Source organism: Scyliorhinus canicula, chromosome 2 (assembly GCF_902713615.1).
Source record: "Scyliorhinus canicula chromosome 2, sScyCan1.1, whole genome shotgun sequence".
NCBI classification, from domain to species: domain Eukaryota; kingdom Metazoa; phylum Chordata; class Chondrichthyes; order Carcharhiniformes; family Scyliorhinidae; genus Scyliorhinus; species Scyliorhinus canicula.
The window spans coordinates 112,006,745-112,032,407 of NC_052147.1; the positions used below are offsets into that span (position 1 = coordinate 112,006,745).

A 25,663-nucleotide genomic window follows, 5' to 3' on the forward strand; every position below is an offset into this window, starting at 1 on the left:
TTCTGAATTCTTCCTTCCTGCACCCGTACAGGCGCCAGAATGTGGCGACGAGGGGCTTTTCACAGTAACTTCACAGTAACTTCATTGCAGTGTTACTGCAGTTGTGACAATAAAGGTTATTAAAGATTCTTAACTCTGCTTCTCTCTCGGCAGAAGCTGCCAGATCTGCTGAGCGTTTCCAGTATTTAATTAGATAGGATATAAAATAAAATAAAGGTTCATTTTTTTTAAACAAGGAGGGAAAGGCAAATTAACCAGACCACATTTATGTAAAAGTTCATTTTCACTGCCAGAGAAATTTTGTGACAGCAATTAAGGAGGCGATTCAATGGCTCCATTACGCTCGAACGAGAGGAGGCCGGTGAATAGCGGGAGAGGCCAAAAACGAGAGCCATACCAGGCGGCAAACCATTCGCGATGGAACTGACCCTCTCCCAGAGGCAAAATCTGGATCCCGTTGACGCACGGCGAGAAATCAATAATCACCACTTAAGCACTATTTCTGTACGATTAACGGGAGTGACACCATATTCAACAGCCTCTCATGATCCAGCCGCTCCCCCAGCAAGTGATCACACTGGGGCCGATTAGCACTCTTTAAAAACGTGAACCTGGTGTTGGGGCTGGTGAGGTGAGTAGTCACCTTCGCTCACGGGAAATGAGTGCAGGGGCACTGGGCTTGCTGCCCCTGTGCTTGGAGGGGCAACAAGGGTGTGCAGCCCCAGTTGGGGTGGGGAGCAACTGGCACGGGTCCTCGATGCCAACGTCTGAATCGAGTGTACCTGTTACAGGGGCCTGCGTGTTCGACCAACCAACCACCCATAACTCCAACTGACCGCGGAGGCCTCTGGCCGTGTGGCTGAAGGCTACTGCTAATAGAGAATAGGCAATCACGGTTAAGTGAGCAGCTCTCGCATTTCAAGTGGGTTCCCATGGATAGGCGGGCCATGTAGCATGTGGAGCTCTGACTAGCATCCCAATCACTCCTTGATGCATGGATACTGTGCTTGTGGGAGACAGCACCACAGACGCAGCAGCAACCTCCAAACACTCAGGAGATGGGACACGGCTCTGGGTACATGTCCACGGCTGGGGTTTGGCAACATTCTGTTAATTGTTTGTTTGTCTGGGGGTGCAGAGTGTGTGGTCCGGTGACCATGGCCGTCATCGACTGTGCCACGCCTTAGACACCATCACTAATGCTGCTGATGTTGTGCACCAGGCTCTCCACTGCAAGTCGCCACCCTAGCAGTGTTGGCTTCAGTGCCACGCATTGCTGCCGGCATCTCCTGTGCCCAGAGCCTCTAGGACTCGTCCAATTATCTCCGGCCTGTTGGAGTGTTGGTGACATCGCCTCTGAATGTTACGGCCGAACCCTAGTGTCACCATCAGCTTTGGGTAACCCTGTACCAGAGGGAGGCTCAGCACCTGTCTGGGACCCAGTAGGGTCCTGGGATCCAGCAGATCTCCGACTGCTGTCTCGCCTGGGCATTACTGCCTCCACCTGATGTGCATCAGCATCTGAAGTGCTCACCAGAATGTAGCCCAGAAGCCTGACCATTAACATTGCCCACCAAGGTGCATGTCTCTGCGCTGGTGGAGGGTAGGGATGACAGCTGTGAGGCATTAATGGTTGCGCCCTTGGAGCTCTCCGTTGAGGTGTTCTCATGGGAGGGAGGGGGAGCTGGAAACTCAGGATGAGCTGGCGCCGTCGGCTGGAGGTCCTGCAGGAGAATGAATATGTGGTTAATGGGAGGGATAGGTTAGTCTATATGGTATCAACTCACTTTTGACAGATCCTCTGGTGGGGCCCAGTGGATCCTCACCTCTGCGACATGCGCTGGCCTCCGCGTTGGTGACCGTTTGTTCCTTGGCAACCCCTATAACCTCCAGGGCCTGTTCCTTGAAGGTGGTGAGGATCCTGATGCCCGACACCCCATCGCCAGTCTGGGCCCTCTCTCGTGCGGAGACACAGAGGGCATTGTTAGCCGCACGTGTGGTTCACCATGGTGGGGGGGGTTTGAGAAGGAAGGAAGGGATGAGGGAGTGAAAGAAGGGTCGGGGGGGGGGGGGTGCCAACTCACACGTGGCCTGGTGTAGGTCATTGACCTTCTTGCGGCACTGCAGGTCTGTCCTCCTGGTCATGCTGCCTGAGCTGTTCATCCCAGGCGGCACTGGCTGCCCTGTGGCTCACTCTCCGGGACTCTCGGGGGAACAGGACAACCCTCCTGGCTTCGACCACATCGAAGAACCTCCCCACATCTGTGTCTCCAAGTGTTGGGGCCAATCATCTTGGCACTAAGGATGCGGGCTGAGTGGGGTTAGCTGTGCATGAGCGGTTTACGTGCCGCTCGACCGCGAAGGCTGTCCTGGCGAATCGGTTGTCGTGCCTTCATTTGCGTCGTGAAGCCCGTGGGGCCTCCTTAACTGGACCAATTAACGTTGAATAGTGTTGCCGGCCTCGCCATGCCCAGCACTAGGAGGTTCGCGGCAGTTCCCGCTCACTACCACACTTAGAAACCTTTCCAGAGAATCGTGCCCTCAAACTAAAAAAGGGTGCCATGACTGGAATGGAGAAGCCATAACGTGTGGGCAATTTAGTTCCTGTCAACAACACTAATACTGGGGCTTTACCCTATTCATTAGAAGCCAGACAACAAGGTGCTGTTTTCACACACCTCACAGTTGAGCTGCACATTTCGGAGAGCAACCTCTATATTTTCACAATTAACAGCCTCACTGGTTCTCTCACCAGTTTGCTGTCTGACTTGCGCAATGATAGTGAAGACGGCTGTTTGCACCATTACTTCCACAGCAAGTTTCATTTTTTTTTAAAACCGTGAATCATTTCCTGATGTTTTCATCAGCTGGGGCTGAAGATCAACATCTATAATTTTTAAAACAGCCTCACTTTCCTATTACTGTCCATTTGTTCTGGTTGATAAAGTACGAATTGCTAAAGCACGGGTTCAATAATTATAAGCATCCTATGACAAATAAAAATTTGATGACCTGCTCAAATAGAGGAGTCAGTAAAGTTAAATGACAATTCGGCATCCATACAGACAAAACAATATCTGTCCTGTGGTGTTTTTAGTGCCATGTTTCCTTCTTTCTCAGCCTCTCCATTTTCAGCACACCCTCTCTCTTGCTGTCTTGGCTCTCACGCCTACATTTCTCTGCTTTCATGCCCCAAGCTTTGCATTATTAATGATAAAACTGTCAACACTGACAGCGACTTCTGAAATCCACACGTGTGTAGGTAAATGCCGACAGACATAAGTTGCTGTCAGAGATTCTATGCTTCTTCACGGGGCACCTTGTTGAAATCCCCACGATCTGCAATAACTTAGAAATGACTGAACTGATGGAAAGTTGCCCTTTTATGCTATTGGCCTTACTGCAAAACCCTTGAAAATGTTACACTTTGCTGGATGACATATGACAGGGTTTAATTGCTGCTGGACAGCCTCACTGGCCATGAATTTGTTTTAATTGTTGTGGCAAAACTCTCCCAAATGATGAAAACTCACTTCTTAAAAAAGAATTTCAAAACAAATTTATGGAGCGCGATTTTCCATCGGCGGGATCCTCCGCTTTGCCGGCAGCGCACTCACACCCGCAGATTTCCCGGCGTGTTGGGGTGGCTACAATGGGAAACCCCATTGGCCGGCTGACAGGACGGACGATCCCAGTGCCAGCGGGGGCGTGTTGCACCAGAAAACGGGTCTGACGGGACAGAGAATCCCGCCCCATATTTCAGGCTTCACCTGAACCCCATGTGTATGTCCCAACCATTTATTTTGCTCTCTGTAAAACATAATTAAAAGTGAAGGATAAACAGTGCATTTTGCTTTCTGGTTTACCAACTGTGAGAATACTTTGGTTACTTATCCTGACTCACGATATCACTGATACTGGATACCTTGACTTGTCGCCAAATTCAAATTAATGTTGGGAAGGGGAAAATCCAAGCCATAGAGATCACCAATCATTGTGGACAGCCTTCTTTGAGGTCAGTGATGAGCGTCACCATTTTACTGATGACTGAGATATTTGCTGCCCTACTGTTGATTCTGTTTTTTAGTGCCAAGCTCAGTGTCTTTAATTTTTAAGACTGAAAAAAACCCTATGAAAGAAACATCTTAACTGCGGTCATAACCAACAAATGAATATCTACTTTCACCACACAGAACAAAACTTCCCACAACGGACAATGAGTTGCTGAGGGCTAGGTTCAGACACGTTGGAATGCATTCGGCAAAACTTTATATTCCAATGCCTCTTCAGTGATGCAAATCACAACAGCATTCCTATTGCTGTGCCGGGAACTTTCAATAATGTGCACCTTGCAAATTTCACATTCTGCAAAGAAAGTTTCAAAAATGACACACAAGTACATCAATGTAAATAGCTTTCGATTGAGAACACATATTTTCACAATATGAATAATGTCTGGCATTAAAAAGGTCTGACTGAGACACTAATAGAAAGCATCTGCTGAAAACAGGAAGCATTAAGAATGAAAGCCTACTTATAGCCAAATGGCTAACGTCCCAAATAAATAAACAAATGGAAGGGCAGAACACAATTCAGGACTAAATTGTATGTGAAAGCTATACAAACCAAACAAAAGGCAGAAACACAATTCATTATGTGTGCCACATTCTCGCTCCTGTGTTTATCTTCTAGGGGAATGATTTGTATCCCACTGTAACATTTGCTTTGGCATAACTCATTCTGAATAACTTGCAATTATCTCAATTAAACATCTGGGGCGGGATTGTCCGATGGCCGATGCCGAAATTGGAAAAGGTGATTGGGCGGAGGACAGGTTCCGACTGCAAAATCCTGCTGGGCCAAATCGCAATCTCCATCGCCTCGACAGCGGTGTCAGTGCGTTCCACAACACACGTTCAGTAAACACCATTTGCATATCATTAGGGAGGCCAAACCGGTATTCTCTTGGGCCTCTGCGATTCTCCGCCTCCGATGGGCCAAGTTCCTGATGGCGCGGTTCACTTGTGCTTTCAAATATTGTGAAACCGGTGACGTGGCTGCAAAGGGAGAGGGGGTACGGAAAGTGTCCAACATCGCCATAGTTTTCAGACAGTTGTGTCGCTGGTCAGGATGGCTTCTGCCAGGGCCGGGGTGGGGGGGTGGCCAGAGGTGGACTGTGGGTGGACGGGCACAGAATACCATTGCCACAGCCGGAAAGGCAGCCATGCAGCTGTACACACCACGAACAGCCCACTGTGAACTTAGTGCCACGGGTTGTTTAGGTGCCCCCCAGTGTAGCCCTCTAGGTGCCCTCTGGCGCCAGCCCATCCATCAGCGTGTATAGGGCGCGCTCCAGCATGACTGGTGCCATCTTATTGGCTGGGATGGTGTGTGTGGGGATTGTAATGTATACATGTGGCTGCAGCTTGTCAGCCTCCAGAGTGTCAATCACGGACCCGGCAAATCCGCACCGTCTTTCATTTGAATTAATTGGGTACCACGCGGCACCGGTGCTAACCCCTTAACAGTAGCAGAATTGGTCCAGGTGTGGCGACAGTTTTGCTGTCGTGAAAGTCCACGAATTCTGCGTTGGTGTCAACACCTAGTCTCATAAATGGAGAATCTCGCCCCTGGTTCTTCCCCTTTCCTGATAATTGTGTAGTTCTGAAAGGGTTTGCCAATGCCGTTACTTCTCTCAACCAGGAAACCTGGGCCTTATTCTATTCACTCCCTGGGATCCAACTGCATATGCCAAGTATTTCAACTACTTTTTCCCTCCTTGACCTAGACTTGCAGCGACTCCCTGAGGAATTTGGATACCCAGACCTGTTGCCCACCTGAACCACCAACTCAAAACCTCCAATGCTGAAAAAAAAACACACAAATAGAGACAGGAATAAAAGAAAGGAGAGAATAATAAAATCAAATTTGGTGAAATAGGGAGATATGTGAGAAAATTGGTACTTAAAGTAGCCCTCTGGCTACAAAAGTCAGGTTCTGTCTGCAATAAAAGTTTCACTGAAAAAGCTTATACATCATTGAAATTTATAATGGGATCTTTTCTGAACAAAGTGGTATATAGGATGGCATGGTGGTTAGCACTGCTGCCTCACAGCGCCAGGGACCCGGGTTAGATTCTGACCTTAGGTCACCTGTGTGGAGTTTGTACGTTCTCCCCGTGTCTGCATGGGTTTCCTCCGGGTGCTCCAGTTTCCTCTCACAGTCCAAAGATGTGCAGGTTAGGTGGATCGGCCATACTAAATTGCACCTTAGTACCCCAAAGGTTAGGTGGGGTTATGGAGATAGGGCGGGGGTGTGGGCCTAGGTAGGGTGCTCTTTCAGAAAGTCAGTGCAGGCTTGAGGGGCCGAATGCCCTCCTCCTGAACTGCGGGGATTCTATTAAACTATGGTACTGAATTTAGCTGTCCGTGTCCTACTTTCCAAAACAATAAAAGGAAATAAAATGCTTTGCCAAGAGGTCAGTGTTTGGTTTGGAGAAATATTTCCTGCTGGCAGAAGATTCTGTCCCTAAATGTCAGGAATCTTGGAATTTACTGATGCATGCAAAGAGAACAGTAAGGGACATGCACATGAGAATGCATCTGTTCGTTAACGTGCATCTTTAAAGCTCTCGGTTGAATATGTTTCTCAACAAAAACTGCTGCGGAGAATTTTCGTCAGTGGTATTGCTGTTGTGAAGAAGTGAAGGAGGAGAATGCATCAGAAATGCAAGGATTAAGCACTGGAACAATTATGTACCAGCTGTAAATGTTCTTGAGGAAAAGCATTGCAGCTTTGGTTTTCATTAATATTGTTCTTTCAGTGCTGACGGTTACAAATGAGCACCAGAGGTGGTTTAGCCAGTGTTAAACGTGCTCCTGTGAAACCAGACACTACAGGGTGTGCAAATCCACACAAAAAGCTGCTAATACTTTGGCAGAAAATTGGTAAACTGATGGAGACCTGGTACAAGGGTGAGCTGTAGGGGATATAGCAATGCCAGGTTAAAGCCTGCTCTCCTAAGGATGGGAAGAAAATGCTGTGACATCGTAAAACGAGATTTAATTTGCACGTCAGCTATGATAAACCTACTCTGCAATACTTGATCCCAGAACTGACCGGGAAGTTGGGGGGGGGGGGGGGGGGGGGGGGGGGGGGGGGGGGGGGGGGGCGGGGGGGTATTGCATTGTTCACACAGGCGTTCCGACAGACCCTTAAGTAGCTTTTCAACAATTCATCCCAGACAGGCTTAAAAGAAAAAAAAAAATCAATTTAGGAAGATTTCCAAGGTTTATAAAAATTTCTATATTCACCAATTCTAATTTTCATTCATGGGGTGTGGGCATGGCTGGTAAGGTCAGCACTTGTTGCCCATCCATAATTGCCGTTGAGATGGTGGGTCATGTTCTTGAACCGCTGCAGTCCATGTGCTGCAGGTACAACCACAGTGTGGGAGTTTCAGGACTTTGACCCAATGGCAATATAATCTCAAGGCAAGGTGGTGTGTGGTTTGAAGGGGAACTTTCAGCTGTGATCCCGTGCATCTGCTGCCCTCGTCCATCTAGGTGGTGTAAAATGTGGGTTTGGAAGATGGATGTTGAAGGAGTCTTGGTATGTTGCTGCAGTGCATCTTGTGCATGGAAGACAGTGCTGCTACTGTGCATCGGTTGTGGAGGACGGGAACGGTTAAGATAGTGAACAAGATGAAATCAAGTGGGCTGCTTTGTCCTGGATGGTGTCAAGCTTCTTGAGTGTTGTTGGAGCTGCACTCATTCAGACAGGTCGAGTGTATTCTATCAGATTCCTGACTTGTGCCTTGTGGATGGTTGACAAGCTTTGGGGAGTCAAACGATGAATCACACACTGCAGCATTCACAGCCTCTGACCTGCTCTTGTCACCATAGTATTTCTATGGATGATCTAGGTCAGTTTCTGGTCAAAAGTAACTCTCAGAATGTTGATGGTGGAGGATTCTGCGATGGTAATGCCATTGAAGGTTAGATTCTCTCTAGTTGGAGAAAATCTTTTCCTGCAACTTGTGTGCGACTTGAACATTACTTGCCATTTATCAGCCCAAGCCTCAATGTTGTCCAGGTCTTGCTGCGTACAAACACAACTGCTTCCATATTTGTAGACTTGTGAATGGTACTGAACATTGTGCCGCAAAAATCCTCACTCCTGTCCTTATAATGGAGCGAAAGCCATTGATGAAGCAGCTGGAGATTGTTGGGCTTAGGAAACCACCCTGAGGAATTCCTGCAGTGATGTTCTGGGGCTGTAGTGATTGACCTCTAACAACCACAGCCATTGTCCTTTGTGCTGGGTATGACTCCAACTAGTGGAGAGTATTCCCCTGATTCCCATTGACTTCAGTCTTGCTTAGGCTATTTGATGCCACACTCAGTCAAATGCAGTCACATCTGGTGTTCAGCTGTTTTGTTTGTGTTGGGACTAAGACTGTAATGTGGTCTGGAGCGGAATGGGCCTGGCAAAACCCAAAGTGAGCATCAGTGAACAGGTTATTGTTCAGTAAGTGCTATATAATCGCTAAATTGCTGAATTTAGCCCATCAAGTCTACACTGACCCTCTGTAAAGGAACCCGAACTAGGCCCACACCCTGCCCTATCCCCATAACTCCACATCTTTGATACCATGGGGCAATTTAGGATGTCCAATCCACCTAATCTGCACATTTTTGGACTATGGAATGTAACCCAGCTACAGGGAGAATGTGTACAGTCACCCAAGGCTGGAATTGAACCTGGTCCCTGGTGCTGTGAGGCAACAGTGCTAACCACTGTGCCACCCATCTCTCACGATAGCAGTGGGTAGCACTGCAGCTTCACAGCTCCAGGCAGCGCCGGCCCTAGGGTTGCTGGCGCCCCGGGCAAGCTGAACTTCGGCGCCCTTGGGGGGGGGGGGGCGAGAGGGGGGGCGGGGCCAAGAGGGGGGGGTGGCCGAGAGGGGGGGGTGGGGCCGAGAGGGGGGGGTGGGGCCGAGAGGGGGGGTGGGGCCGAGAGGGGGGGCGGGGTCGAGAGGGGGGGCGGGGTCGAGAGGGGGCGGGGCCAAGGGGGGGCGGGGCCGAGAAGGGGGGCCGAGAGGGGCGGACCCGGGGGGGGGGACCCGAGGGGAGGGCGGGGGGAGCGGACCCGAGGGGAGGGCGGGGGGAGCGGACCCGAGGGGGGGCGGGGCGGGCGGACCCGAGGGGGGGCGGGGCGGGCGGACCCGAGGGGGGGGGCAGGCGGACCCGAGGGGGGGGGCGGGGCGGGCGGACCCGAGGGGGGGGCGGGGCGGGAGGACCCGAGGGGGGAGCGGGGCGGGCGGACCCGAGGGGGGGGCGGGGCGGGCGGACCCGAGGGGGGGGCGGGGGGACGGACCCGAGGCGGGGGGTGGGGGAGCGGACCGAGCGGGGGGGCGGACCGAGGGGACGGACCGGGTGGGCCGCCCTGGGGGAGTGCGGCCACACTGGGGGAGTGCAGCCACCGCGCATGCGCTGGTTGGCGCCGGCCCAACTGCGCATGCGCGGGACCCGAGTCTGGCGCCCCCTAGCACATGGCGCCCCGAGTTGCCGGTGCCTTGAGCCGGCCCTGGCTCCAGGGTCCCAGTTTCAATTCCCAGCTTGGGCCACTGTCTGTGTGGAGTCTGCATGTTCTCCCTGTGTCCCTCTGGGTGCTCCGGTTTCCTCCCACAATTCCCGAAAGATGCGCTGCTAGGCTAATTGGAATTCTCCCCCTGGGTCCCCGAACAGGCGCTGGAATGTGGTGACCAGCAGCTTTTCACAGTAACTTCATTGCAGTGTTAATGTAAGAGTACTTGTGACAATGGGATGAGAGAAGAGCTAGCTAAGGTAGACTGGGAGCAAAGACTTTATGGTGAAACAGTTGAGGAATAGTGGAGAACATTCCAAGCGATTTTTCACAGTGCTCAGCAAAGGTTTATACCAACAAAAAGGAAGGACGGTAGAAAGAGGGAGAATCGACCCTGGATATCTAAGGAAATAAGGGAGAGTATCAAATTGAAGGAAAAAGCATACAAAGTGGCAAAGATTAGTGGGAGACTAGAGGACTGGGAAATCTTTAGGGGGCAACAGAAAGCTACTAAAAAAGCTATAAAGAAGAGTAAGATAGATTATGAGAGTAAATTTGCTCAGAATATAAAAACAGATAGTAAAAGTTTCTACAAATATATAAAACGAAAAAGAATGGCGAAGGTAAATATTGGTCCTTTAGAGAATGAGAAGGGAGATTTAATAATGGGAGATGAGGAAATGGCTGAGGAACTGAACAGGTTTTTTCGGTCGGTCTTCACAGTGGAAGACACAAATAACATGCCAGTGACTGATAGAAATGAGGCTATGACAGGTGAGGACCTTGAGATGATTGTTATCACTAAGGAGGTAGTGATGGGCAAGCTAATGGGGCTAAAGGTAGACAAGTCTCCTGGCCCTGATGGAATGCATCCCAGAGTGCTAAAAGAGATGGCTAGGGAAATTGCAAATGCACTAGTGATAATTTACCAAAATTCACTAGACTCTGGGGTGGTCCCGGCGGATTGGAAATTAGCAAACGTGACGCCACTGTTTAAAAAAAGGAGGTAGGCAGAAAGCAGGGAATTATAGGCCAGTGAGCTTAACTTCGGTAGTAGGGAAGATGCTGGAATCTATCATCAAAGAAGAAATAGCGAGGCATCTGGATGGAAATTGTCCCATTGGGCAGACGCAGCATGGGTTCATAAAGGGCAGGTCATGCCTCACAAATATAGTGGAATTTTTTGAGGACATTGCCAGAGCGGTAGATAACGGGGAGCCAATGGATGTGGTATATCTGGATTTCCAGAAAGCCTTTGACAAGGTGCCACACAAAAGGTTGCTGCATAAGATAAAGATGCATGGCATTAAGGGTAAAGTAGTAGCATGGATAGAGGATTGGTTAATTAATAGAAAGCAAAGAGTGGGGATTAATGGGTGTTTCTCTGGTTGGCAATCAGTAGCTAGTGGTGTCCCTCAGGGATCAGTGATGGGCCCACAATGGTTCACAATTTACATAGATAATTTGGAGTTGGGGACCAAGGGCAATGTGTCCACGTTTGCAGACGACACTAAGATGACTCGGACAGTGGCCCATGCTGTCGCAAAAAGTTGGTTTACAGGTGCAACAGGTGATTAAGAAGGCAAATGGAGTTTTGACCTTCATTGCTAGAGGGATGGAGTTTAAGACTAGGGAGGTTATGCTGCAATTGTATAAAGTGTTAGTGAGGCCACACCTGGAGTATTGTGTTTAGTTTTGGTCTCCTTACCTGAGAAAGGACATACTGGCGCTGGAGGGTGTGCTGAGGAGATTCACTAGGTTAATCCCAGAGTTGAGGGGGTTGGATGACGAGGAGAGGTTGAGTAGACTGGGACCGTACTCGTTGGAATTTAGAAGGATGCGGGGGACCTTATAGAAACATATAAAATTATGAAGGGAATAGATAGGATAGATGCGGGCAGGTTGTTTCCACTGGCGAGTGAAAGCAGAACTAGGGGGCATAGCCTCAAAATAAGGGGAAGTAGATTTAGGACTCCGTTTAGAAGGAACTTCTTCACCCAAAGGTTTGTGAATCTATGGAATTCCTTGCCCAGTGAAGCATTTGAGGCTCCTTCATTAAATGTTTTTATGATAAAGAATGATAGTTTTTTGAAGAATAAAGGGATTAAGGGTTATGATGTTCAGGCCGGAAAGTGGAGCTGAGTCCACAAAAGATCAGCCATGATCTCATTGATTGGCAGAGCAGGCTCGAGCGGCCAGATGGCCTACTCCTGCTCCTAGTTCTTATGTTCTTATTAATAAAGATTATGTTTATTATATGAATAGAAAGTAAGCTGAAAGTTGGAGATGCGCATTTCCTGCCAACTGGATGGAAGTGGGAGTTGATCACTCCCCAACCTGGGTAGCTCTTCTATGGCTCCTGGAGGGCCAGATGCAGGTGGAAGGCTCCTTCTCGACCCCTAAATAAAACCTTTAGAATCCCCCCTCCCCGATTTCCTGATTCCGTCTCATCGCCATGATCCTCTGCCCTCCCTCTAGCCTATATCCCAGACTGCCTCCCCCAGCCTAAACTCCAGCCTTCTTCCCCCAGCATCCATCTCCAGCCTTTCTGGTGAGGGCTCCTCCCATCACGGTCCTGTTTGCCAGCCGAGCTGTTAACTTGGATGGATGGGAAGCGCATCTACAAGATGAAAAGGAGGCCTGACCAAGATTGGCAAAACCTGTGCTCCGCTGGATTTCCTTGTTCTTCAGCACATTACTTTTTAAATTTTTCCAATTAAGGGGCAATTTAGCATGGCCAATCCACCTACCCTGCACATCTTGGATTATGGGGGTGAGACCCATGCAGACACAGACAGAGCCGGGTTCGAACCCGGGTCCTCTGCGCCCTGAGGCAACTGTGCTAACCACTGCGCCCCACCATGCCACTCTCTCCAGCCCATTTCAACCTTACCTCCTTGCCGCTGCATAAATCAAGGCCTGATATATTCACCACTCTGAAATCAGGAAAGTTTAGTGTGGGGATCTGTGAACATGCACCTTCAAATTTGAGTGTATTAGAGGCCTGAGGTAGCCCTGAATGTTGGTGTGTTGGAATACAGTGTGTGCTTGAGGCGATGCCGCATTACTCTCAGTATTCTCAAGGTCCAAGTTCAGTTGCTTTGACTAAAGTAACCCACAGCCTGTTTGAATCATAAACTGATTCTTTGCATTGCTGCATAGTGTCTCCCTTCTTCTGAGGTGCTGGAAGGGAGCTAGTGAAATATTTCTGCCTATATTTCCTCCCTTCACACTTGAGAAGGAAACATCTCAAAAAGTTTACAACAAAAGAAATATAAGCGAAATGTGTAACACAAGAGTAACCATAACATTTACACTTGATCAAATGTGTTTGCAATGGTCTCCTCCTGATTACTTGATGGAATTTCTTACTCGTATTGTTCTCCCTCTTCTTCATTTATACTTTCATTGCTTTTATCTTTACATCTTCTGTTGGGTTGTAAACCTTCTTTTACCGTTTGCTATTTGCTTCTCCCTACCTTTCTCTTGCATTATTCTCTTCATTTCCCCAATTCTCCTCATGAAGTCAGAGGATCATTGTAACACAGAAAGAGAACACCTTATCCTTGAATGCTGTCTACTTTAATGCAACTTCCCTGTATCATTTCCATATTGCTCTTCAAGTGTTTAATTGCCCTTTTAAAGTGTCTTTCTTGACTGCAGGTCAACAGCGACTTATGATGATAAGACTTTGGAATGTATGAGTCCACATCAAAACAATTCGCCTGATCCCCTCTGCCCCAGACCAGTAACGGCCATCTCCCCAAGTTCTATTTTGCTTCAAATATTGACTTTTAATTTCATGCAAGGGAAAAGCAAAATAAAAATTATAAATTGCAATCCACATTCATCTTGACAGACTTTCCAGGCGCACAACGTCTCACATCTGACACACACAAGCAAATAGGATCTTGTTCAGAAATATTACACGACTCAACGTCAAACCAAACTGAAGTACTTCGGAGAGGAATCATCTGCTTTGTAGAATTGTACCGATTGGCGGAAGGAGTGGGAAATTTGTAGTTTTCTGTTTTACAGGTATAAATCAGCAGACTTTTCTCACTCCGTAGAGGCAAGATCATAACATTTGCTTCAATATTTTCTTCTTAAATAATGAAACCTGTAGCCCTCTTTTTTTTTACTGTGAATCTAATACTGGAATGTGGACAAAAATATTTAGTTTACTCGATACATCAATTCAGAGGATTGTGCATTTTCTTTTACCCATTTGGTTTGTGCTACTGTATAATTACAAAATAACAACACCAATGAACATCATTCCCCTTTCAGCTCTGTTCATTGTTATATACATTGGCTTTACAGGTTAAGTCTCGTTGGTGCGTTTATAGGTAGATGAGGTTTGTGCTGAAGGGTGCCATCTACCTGACCAGCACCTAATCAAAGCTAATACCGTTCAAGGGCAGCAATGAAAATACTTTGTGCAATGAGTTTTAAAACCACAGATCCAAATTTTTAACCAGAACACTGTACTTGTGAAGAGCTTTCTTCTTATGATAGACGAGAAGTTCTGACATACTAAACGTGCAATAGTGGAGCTTAAAATTTGACCAATTCCATTTCCGAGTAAAAGCAGTTGGGTACTTCATACTCAAAGAGTGAGCCGAAAATTTGGAAACCTCCACCCCCCAAAAAAGCTGCGGATTTTGGGTCAATTCAAATTCTTAAGAACTGGGATTGACTAAAAGAATATGGAGCAAAAGTAGGTACATCGATTTGAGGTACAGATCAACTACGATCTGACTGAAAGCCAGTGGAGCAAAGCATGAGAAACAGAGGCTCAGATTGCCAACTCATGCCCCAAGGTCTCTCACACCTCAATTAGCCCCATAACCCCAGCCAATTTAGTTAGCCTCTACCAACACCCATTGCCCGATAGAGCAACTTGGTGCCAACTCATGCCAACCCATGAACCCTCCCCTTCCCACCACCCTTTACCCATAATCTCTCTATGTTAACACACCTAGTATCCTTGCATAGTTCCTTGACAGGTTTGACACTTCACGAGGCAGCTGCACAGCTCTTTAACAGTTGGTAGCCAGACAGCACCTTGACCGCGCTTTATCTGTTCCTTGATAACTGGGCAGTTATTTGACAGTTCCAATGAGTTTACGTGTAACTATGGTCACTTTTAACAATCCCAAAGGGTGTCTTACCTCTCCCAAAGTTGTCCCTGGACGCAATCCATGAGGGTATCCTGGCTACCTAAGCGAATCCACCATGGTCAGACCTCCTCTTACCTGTTCTATTGTGCACACTCTGGTTTTCACACCCCGGCCTTTCAAAATCTCACTTCAGTTGGTAATTTAAATGGCCACTCCTTCTGCGAATTGCTCAGGTGTAAACCCCAGCCCGACTCTATTCCCGCCTCTGCGAACATGTGAAATGCCAGGTTTGGGAGGGCAGGGCTTTTCAATTTCAGTCATTTCTTGGATTTGTGCCATGGTGGAGAGCCGCTCTGTTGTGGCGAAAATCCGGGCCTGAATTTCCTGGCCCAGCTCCTATTCCTGATTGTGCAGTTTGAATTCATGAACTCCTTTTTGTAACACACAAGGCTGGTCATGTTTGATTCCTTCTTTTTGCTTCCTGTTCATTTGTAACAGTTTGCTGCCAGCATCAGCTTTAAAAGTTTGACTGCCTCCAGGAGGTCCCTCGGCTGCCCGACAGAACAATTCTCGGTAGTTCACCTCTTCGCCCGATTACCTCCCCGAGCTTGCTCAATTATTTGAGCTCGGACTGCTGCAGGCGGACATTTTACATGTTCTCAAATTGTGCGAGCAGTCGAAATTAATTCAGCAAACTGGAGTGTTGCGCTCACCCTGCAGATAATTGAATATCTGATGTTGCCTGGTCTGAGAATAATAGAGGTGGCACTCTGTAAAGTAGTTTTCCCCAGTGTTTGATTTACATTGCATCCCACAACTGGGTTAGGATTCTCTGGGCCCCCAGCCATGTGTTTCATAGAATCCCTATGGTGCAGGACGCCATTCGGCCCATCAAGTCTCCAAAGGAGCACCCCCCACCCCACCCCACCCCAGGTTGCTGGGACCGGAGGACCCTGCTGGCATTAACAGCCAGTAAATTCCGGCCTATTAGGCCTTGATGGCCAAGAATGGTGCTTTCTTAACGTGGTTGAGTGTGTCAACCTGCAAATTGTTCCTAACACGCCAATGGCTGGTAATAAGAGCGGAGAGAACCCTGTTCAGCCCCACGTAATGTGGAGTGGAGCCCCTCCAGCTATAAACCCCTGGCCACTGACTAGCGACCTGATCCAGGAAGTACGAGCTGTGGAAACGGATGAAAGTCTGCCTTTGTGTGCCACTAGGTGTGGGAAGAGAACAAAAGGAAAAACATTCTGGGTTGAAACTAAATGTTCCTGATATCTAACAAGAGCACAACTGTTATCTTCGAGTACTAGTGACAAAGTCACGTACGTCAGCGACTATTTTGATACTTGGCTTTTATTCAGCAACTTTAAAAAAGCTGTAGCGCATTGCAGTTTTAAAGCTACACCCGATGTATAATGATGATGGGAGGTTTATGCAAAACCCAAATAAATAGTAAGTAGATGCAGATAAATACTGCGAACCTAGTTATTTAGTCAAGCGCTTCCTTTGCCAGTTTTCCATAGGGCCCACAGCTGCAATGGCCAATAGTGCCACTACAGAACACATTGACGGGACTCCTGTCTTGAGTCTACAAATCTCATGTTGACGTTTGCACAAATCATTTGACATTCAGAGCAGATTGCACTTGCTTATTAGCAGAATTTTAAATTATTTATTTCCCGTCATTTACCTCAGTTTTTTGAGTATACTGCGTGGGTCAGACATCACACAGCAATCAATGAAACGTGCAAGCTCTGCCAAAGTAAATTCAAGCAAATGCCAGATCTCAAAATTCAGTCCTCCGCAGTGCAGCAGGTGAAAATAAATAGGACGGCAACATAAACACAGATATCTCCAGCAAAAATTAATCAAGGACAAAGACTGTTTTATTCAAAAGCTTTGGGGAAACGAAAGGATCAGGAAAATCATTTACGAGAACATGGTGGCTGAACTTGCAAATACATATATCAGGATGCAAGGAAGAAAAGCCATTTGGCAAAAAAAATAACCAGAATAAAAGCATGTAAATGATACAACAGAAAAGGATAACAAACTCACAAGTAGTTACAAGGGAGATGATTGATTGGTGTGTGTGCGCAACCTAAAGCAGGCTACACAGCCACTAGTCGGGAACAAGTTAAAACAATAATGTTATTACTATCTGGACAAGTGTATACCCTCAGTTCCCCCAATTACACCACAGTCTGCAATGCATTCAGCAAGGGGGTTTTGGTGTTGTATCTGGTGTTAAATAAAGCTTTGCAACTGAAGCTCTTGTTAGTTGTGAATTATCTGGGAGGAACTTATTTCCTTCTCCCATTCAGTCAGTGGAGCAAAAGAAAACACCATCCTATCTCAATTAATAGAGTCAGTTCTCTCTTTTTTTTAAATTATGAAACCCAGGTCAAGGGCCAAGTACTTTAGTGCAGATTAGACGTGATAAATTGGTAAGAGAGAAAACTGGTTAAATCAAACACTAGTGATTCTGCTGATGTGGGCGTACATTCTTCAAAGTCTTAAAAGCACCCTCACAATTATGTACCTTAAGTTTTATTCTTTTAATTACATTTTCACATGGGAAATGGCTGTTCACAAAATCCCACCGTGCAATGTCACAAGCAGTAGCATACTGACGATGACTAAATGATGTGGAGATGCCGGTGTTGGACAGAGGTGAGCACAGTAAGAAGTCTTACAACACCAGGCTGAAGTCCAATATGTTTGTTTCAAACACTAGCTTTCGGAGCACTGCTCCTTCCTCACCTGAGGAAGGAGCAGTGCTCCGAAAGCTAGTGTTTGAAACAAACATATTGGACTTCAGCCTGGTGTTGTAAGACTTCTTACGACGATGACTAAAGTAACGGAATATTTATTTTTCTATAGTGTTCGCGAATAGATTTCCTTCAAATCCTGTTGACTGGAGTAGAATAAAATAAGAAAAATAAAGCACCTCAATTTCCTCACAAATAATCTAATCCCTGGAATGCCATCAGTGCTACAGGAAGCATTGGAAGTAAAATATAAATTGGTCTCCCTTCGCTATAACATAGGAATTGGGTTATGTTGTGCTACCATCTAGTGGCCGAAGAGAATAGTTGCACATTTTATTTGGAGGGACTCTCTGGGATTCTCCGACACCCCCGCTGGGTCAGAGAATCGCCGGGGGGCAGCGTGAATCCCGCCCCCGCCGAATTCTCCGGCACTGGAGATTTGGCGGGGGCATGAATAGCGCCGCGCCAGTCGGCGGCCGCTCGCAGCGCCACCCCCCCCCCCCCCCCCCCCCCCCCCCCCAAGCGATTCAATTTAGCATGGCCAATCCACCTAACCTGCACATCTTTGGACTGTGGGAAGAAACTGGATCACCAGAAGAAATCCAGGCAAACACAGGGAGAACATGCAAACTCCACACAGTCACCCGAGGCAGAATTGAACCGGGTCCCTGGTGCTGCGAGGCAGCAGTGCGAACCACTGTGCCACCGTAATGGCTATTTTGAAGAATTATGCTCCTCAGGACCACTCCAAATTTATTCAGCGATAACCAAGAAATAATAATCAAGACCTTTTAGATCATTTTAAATAGAGTAGGAATTTAATTTTCACTTGTTTTTAACTACTTAGCATCATATAACTCCTAGCTTCTGAAGCTAAAACTAAACTATCCTTCTAATCCCCACTGGATCAAAACTGGCTCTTACAGTTGCATATAAGGAATTGAAAATAAATAACAATTTTTAAATACAATATATGATTTTGGGAGTATGATGTTGATGATAGTACAGCTGGTTAAAGCAGTGAATAGCATCTGTATGGATCAGGAAGTCCAAGGTTCGATCACAAGTGATCACTGACGGTCTACGCATCACCTCAACTGACTTCAATGTCCTGGGGTAGAGAATAAGGAGAGTGAACCAAATAGATTTCTTTCAAATCCTGTTGGCTGCGGAGTAGGATAAACTAACAAAAAAGTACCTCAGCTTCCTCACAAATAATGTAATCCCTGGTATGACGAGAGTGTTTCAGAGGACATCTGAAGTAAAATATTTTTGTAACGTAGGAATCTCCAGGGTTACTGCTCCTAATTGTCATTCAGTGGCCTGTCTGGAAGTATACATGCATGGACACCAGGTGAGGACAGTGTCGCGCTTGTTTGCAATGTCCATGCAGTCGAATCCCAACACCCACAATCAGGCCACAAACCCAGAGAATGGCCATTTTAGTGGCCAGTTAGCAACGGGTAAATGCCTTCAATAGGAGGTGGGTAGAAGTGCACTAGAAAAGGTGGTGGAGTGTGGGGGTGTGGGGTGGGGGTGGAGAGAGAGAGAGAGAGAGAGAAAAAGAGAAAACAAAAAATGGATTGTTCTCGAGTGTGCACCACATTTAATTAATGTGTTTGCAGCACAACCCTGTCCGTTTTTCTTTAGCAGGAAGGGTCTTAATCCTGATCCCTGGGCACAAACTGCCCAAGTAGACAATTAAGATTGACTGGGAGACTTATCTGCCCACACATCGTCTCTGCTGAGCAGGTGCCAATATTAGTGGCATTCTTCCTGGGATATACCGATTGAAGTTCCAGTTAAATTATCATGCTCCAACTACATCTTTAACTCCGACCTGAGTATGGCAGGAACTGCAGCTTTTTGGCCAAGCATAGAGCAAATGGGACTAGGAACAGAAGAGGTCAGTGAAGATCATTTTGTGAGTTACTTTCCTGGTGGGGACAGAACAAGCAGATGTACCATCTGGGTCACACAGGGAAGGTTTTGCTTCTCCTGTCCAGGCCCCCCCCCCCCCCCCCCCCCCCACCCCCACCCCCACCCCCCCCCCCCCCCCCACCTTCTCCTTCCCCTCCCCTTTGACCAAGCATGTTTATTGGTGCGTTTTGCTTTTGCGCAGGCCTTCCTGCCATCTGAATTTCTGTTCTTGCTCAGCAGCTAGACTCACCCAATTCGAGTGGGGAGCTGGTGTAGGGAATGGAGGTGAGGCTCAGGAATTATTAATGCAACCTGTGGCTCACCTTGCTAACATGTCGGATTTTGCACACCCCCCAGCCCACTTGAAACCCGCTGCAAGCTTCAACTCCTTCCCGTGTCATTGCCAGATCTTTCTCCATAAAATTCACTTAAGGAGCTTCTATAATTTAATCACTGTTCCACTTGGCGCAACATAAACTGCAATACATGAACTGAAAATGACAAAAGCTTTTGTGTAAAAGATGAACTCCAGTGGGTGGGGGACATAAACACCCACCTATGCAGCTTTTACAGGGTTTTGTGGCATTTCTGTCAAAGTTATGGAGGGCAAGCAGGGAACGTCTGTAAATCTGTACTCCCAGAAGAGCCAGAGCTTCCCGCGAACACTTCCCTTGCTTAACCATTAACTTTGATTCTGTTTCCAGAATGCTCCAGATCCCTGGTCCAGGAAGTTTGTTTGACATTTTAAATAAAATAATTCCTCATTGTATTTCAGTGATTTTCATTCTCCAAAGAATAAAGCTGTAACAATATGTGGATCGGGCAATCCAGGGCAGCACAGTGTTTAGCACCGCAGCCTCACAACACCAGGGACCCAGGTTCAATTCCGGCCTTGGGTGGCTGTGTGCAGTCTGCATGTTCTCCCAGTGTCTCTGTGGGTTTCCTCTGGATGCTCCGGTTTCCTCCTACAGTCCAAAGATGAGCAGGTTAGGGGGATTGGCCATGCTACCTTGCCCCTTCGAGTCCAAAGATTAGGTGGGATTATGGGGATAGGGCGAGGGAGTGGGCCTAGGTAGCATGCTCTTTCGGAGGGTCAGTGCAGGCTCAATGGTCCGAATATCCTCCTTCTACACTATGGATTCTATGTATAGCGTGCATCACAGAATTGAGACAACAATGTGGCAGCCTTATCCCTGACCAACAGCTGCTATGAGGGCAGAATTTATCAGGGGTTGAAAAGCTCATTCCCATACTCTCAAAGTTACTGACAAACTGGTGATCTCTCCTATATCCTGGGCCTAAATTTTACACTCCCACCCCCACCCTGTGGGTGTTCAGGCAAGAAGGGAGCGTGAAAATGCAGGGACAGGATTACCTCTGGAGTCCCACCCGCCCTGACCTCCCAATGATTTTATTCTGGGAGGGGAAAGGCATTGAATGGGAGGCCGACCCTTGCCCCAGTTGATCCCTTATGTGGCCAACTGATGACCATTGATGGACCACTTCTCACGCAGCCTCAGTTGTTAGGCTGATGGGAGGATTGAAGTTCATGGGGGAGGTCTGGATGGGACAGGAGGTGGGAGGGTCCCTGTATTAGAAGCACCTTTCAGATTAGTCCCCCCCCCCCCCCCCCCACCCCCCCCCCCCCCCCCCCCCCCCCCCCACCCACTTAAATCTGCTTCCCTGGACCTCCCTCCCTGCCCCGGTTTCTCCCCCAGGTCCCCAATACCCCTGCCGTGACCCCTCCCCCATGCTTCCTACCCTTCTCACCCTGGGTCCCCTGACCCTTAACTTCCTCTCTTCATCCCAGAACTAGTCTCAGGCCTCCTGGTCCAGCTCTTCATCCAGCCACCACAACGCTGTCACTGCATAGACTGGAGAGATCAGATTGGCTGGCAACTCTCTGGTGGGACTTCCTTGCCATTGAAGGCGGCACAGTCATTAGCACTGTTGCTTCACAGCTCCAGGGACTCTGGTTCGATTCCCAGCTTGGATCACTGTCTGTGTAGAGTCTGTACATTCTCCGTGTCTGCGTGGGTTTCCTCCGGGTGCTCTGGTTTCCTCCTACAAGTCCCGAAAGACATGCTGTTTGGTGATTCCTAACAGCATGTCTCAGTGTACCGAACAGGCGGCAGAATGTGGGAACTAGGGGCTTTTCCTAGTAACATATTGCAGTGTTAATGTAAGCCTCCTTGTGAAACTAATAAAAAGATTATAAAGAAGGTCGGAAGTCCTGCCTAGTTCCAATCAACAATTATCAGAGTGTAAATTGGCAGTGGTGCAGCCGGAGTCAGCACGGATGTGTTCCCCACCGACTGTTCAGATAGCGGGAAATGAGCCCCCACTATCCGAAAAATTCTGGCCCAGAAATATAATTTTATGTATTTGAAAACATGGTGCAAATGAACACTCTAAAAGTACTAAAAACAAACAATATTGCATCATGAAGTGATTACAAATTGGCAATATGGGAGCTTGATGTCAACAACAGATGTAAAAATCAAGTCCCACATCTCTTAACAATGGCTGATGATTACAGGGAGAGTGCAGTGAGTACAGTTGTGTGGCTATGATTAAGTTTCTCAAAAATCCTTCCTCCAGCAGCTCCTGCATTACATCTAGGTGAATGAATCAACAGGAATGACAAAGGATTGCACTGTCGTATAAACCTCTCAGGAAGTCTTTGTTGATGCATGCCATATTAACATTTCAACCAAAATTCAAGCAGAAGCAGCAAGGATTATGTTATTGTTGGTTAAGCTGAAGCAAAAGCCATCCCAGGAGTAGTCTGTTACGTGGGACATAGCAAGGCAGACTGAGAGCGGGAATCCATCGGGTATTGATCCAACAGTAACTCTGGTTTCATTAATCTCACTAGCAATACAATGACATTTCCCCCATGATGAACAAAAGATTTGGTTAAACTGAACTTCTTGACAACACACGCATTTACCATATTATCACCCTTCAGTGCGCCACCAGAAATATATTTACTTTCATAAGGTACATTGGTCAACATTACTTTAGAAATAGCACACACATCCATTATCTCTTGTCGGGAATACTAATCAGGTGTGTCATTATGAATACCTAGATATGAACCAGCGGTTTCTTTTGAGAGAAAGCTCAGTTGTCGTAGAGATGGACTCATACGACCTTCAAATAATTGGTCTTTAAAGCTGTTAAAGCTGCAGTATCACTTCCCCTTCCTTGAATCATTAAACAAAGCAATCCAGAGGTGGTGGTCATGGAAAATTCCTTTGGCTGTTCTGAATTAGAGACAATATAAACAGGGACCGACAATTATTTTGACTTCAGTTTCTGGCATAAGAGCATTGGTTGAGCTAACAAACATGTGAAACCTCGCTAGTTTATTCCCCAATTCCCTTTTGTCACTAATGCATGTTAGCCAGAGGGAACCTTCCTTCATCTCCCCAGTAATCAATTTCCAATATATTTCGATTGAACCGATAGCAATTTCAACGTTTAGGCCCAATTTTGAAGTAAAGCAGACCACCAGCCTCAAACTCATAACTTTGTGTATGTAATTGAGATGAAGCAACAGCAAAACTGTGACCAAGAGTCAGTGTAAACTGTACTCTGTGTACTTTGTACAGCAATGTCAGAAGAAAAATTCAGGAAAATGAATACTGCAACTTTAATCAAATACAATTATTTATATAGGCACCCTCTGACATTAACAAATCTTTAATTCCATCTCCAGTTTGTAGACATTCACAAGCCTATGGACAAAAATTGGATGAATATGACGGATGCTGTACTTGGGTTATTGTTAAAATTAGAATTATAAATTGTAACTTATAATGAGTTACTGGTTTTTGATAGATGCTCTGCATTATTGTCAAATGTATCTCCATTATACCCATGTTAGACAGTCTGGAACTTTCGGCTGTATAATCAACATAAAACGTGAAAACATAAATGTAACTACCGTTTTGATAGGGGATGATAGCCAAGATTAAGTTTGCATCTGGACTTTTTCGCCCTCTGATAAAGTGGAAAAGTAATCTCCCCCAAGGAAAGATGCAGTGTTTCTCTTGTGCATCCTTATGTAATGTGAATGCAACTTCAGCTGTGAACAACATATTCAAGACATCTTCTAGAGCTGGAATATAGCTTAAATATACATTGGGAGGTCTACTGCATTGTGTCCCAGAATATTAAAGTGGGGGCTCAAGAGTGACTGCTGACACACTCAGCTTGTACCAACAGGGGTGAGTATCAAGCAAAGATACATTTTTCTTTGTGCATTCCTGGTTATGGCTGAGTTGATTAACAGAGACCAACAGAGAGACCATCTGTTCACCTCCACTATCACCTCCAATGCCTGGTTCAAAGGCATTTTAAAAAGTGAAGTTAAAGGCCGAATAAGGAAAATTATTTTTAAAAGATTTTTCTTTTGATTCCACAAAATTGTACAGATCTAAATATCCCATGGATATAACATTCATGCTTCTTTAAAAATAACCCAACATGATAATAATGACTATATATTCTTACACCCAATTTTCCCCAGATGCAGTAAAATAGATGCGGCGAGGGATGTACGGATCTGGTTGAAATTGCTTCAGTTTATCCATCTAAATTTCACTGATCTTTGTCTTGAATTCTTTGGCAGGAAATCTTCACTATTCACTATACCAGTTAACATTAGAGCATCTAAATTTCACTGATCTTTGTCTTGAATTCTTTGGCAGGAAATCTTCACTATTCACTATACCAGTTAACATTAGAGCAATCAAGATATAACTGCAGGAGAAATTTGTCCTTGGCTGTGGTACAAAATGGCGATGTCACATCAAGTGTCTGTTATACTCTTCACTTGGTGTTTAATTCCATTGGGTGCAATGGAACTAAACATTAGGTGGGGCACATAACAGGTGGCCGACGCACTACCACGCATCCTGCATTACCATCAAGACAAATCACTACCTCAACTGTGTTTACATCCAATTTTAAAAAAAAATCAAACCATTTTTTGTTATGTTCACTATTTCTATCCTCATCTTCATTTGCGAAGCTTGTGTTTCAGTCATTTCACTATCTGCATTTTTATAGCCGCAGAAATATTCTTTTTGCGAGCTCTGTCTGTTTAATCTGGTTTAGTTTGGACTCGGTCTGTACATCCATAAGTTTTACAAATGCAAACAAACAAGAGATGGATTAGAGAAGGACCGAGTCACGGAAAGAAGAAGAATCAGATTCAGAGAGGGTGATGATTGGCATTCTTATGATGTCTTGAAACGTTGGGAACTATGACAGAATTTAGATTGGTAACTGACCAGTGATGGTTCTTCTGTTACATGAGGAGTTATTTCTGTTGCATCCTGGACATCGATCTTCCATCCCTCCTCTTCCTGCGTCCTGTACAAAAGAAAAATGTATTTTCCCGTGACATGACTGTAGTTGGTCTGTTTCCCAGTGCCCCTGGCGCTGCCAGGAAAATAGGTAATTTTTGTTTTGAATTATTTTGGGGTAAAGTGCAGAATTCTCATGCGCTATCTCCTAAATATTACATTCTAATTTCCCAGACACCTGCCATACAGAATTATTATTTTCACATTAGTCCAAAACAAATAGCTATCAACTGCACTTTATGTGCCCTTGCCAGGCATGTCCACCCCCTCCCCACTCACCCCTGAGCTCACTCCCATAATATAGGGGGTGGACAGGGACCGAAATCTGGCAGCCATATTTAAATGAATAAATAAATACCAAGCCAATTGAGCTATGATAATATCTTATCCAGACCATGAAACATTTGGCATGGACAGTTGTACAAGTGTGGGCAGCCAATTGTTTTTAAAGGAATTCTTCAAAGACCTGGAAGGATGAGGTTCTCGCTACAGGGGCTGACCTTTGCCAATTAGAGCGGGGGTGGCTCCCCTTAAGATAGAATCCCCACCTTCTTTCTATCCATCTGCAGCCTTAAACCCACCTCCCGAACCCCACCTCCCTGATCTGCCCAAACCCTCCCTACCTAAGAGTATTGATTTATTCATAGTTTTAGGTGTTAATTGAATGCATGTAGCAGAGAGGTAAAATTTATTCAGTGTCTTGACGGTGAGAATCCAGTCATTGTTTCACATAATGAATTAGACTGTGGGAATCCAGACATTATTTTAGTCAATGTTTCACATGATGAATTCCAGTGTGTTCAACAATAAGAATATATCACCCAATCAGTTACAGCAAGGTCTCTGGGCTGAGCTGTGGCATGAGAAACATATGCAGTAA

The 25,663-nt window shown here is 46.4% G+C and overlaps 1 protein-coding gene across 3 annotated transcripts in view; it reads right to left on the bottom strand.

The window, feature by feature from the left end:
- LOC119957194 (spectrin beta chain, non-erythrocytic 1-like) overlaps positions 1–25,663 on the bottom strand; it is a 277,530-nt gene that overhangs the window by 63,526 nt on the left and 188,341 nt on the right. For all 3 annotated transcript variants that reach the window (XM_038785009.1, XM_038785026.1, XM_038785016.1), the window contains one exon: positions 24,709–24,790. In XM_038785009.1, the coding sequence (XP_038640937.1) occupies positions 24,709–24,790 (82 nt within the window). The remainder of the gene's footprint in view (positions 1–24,708; positions 24,791–25,663) is intronic.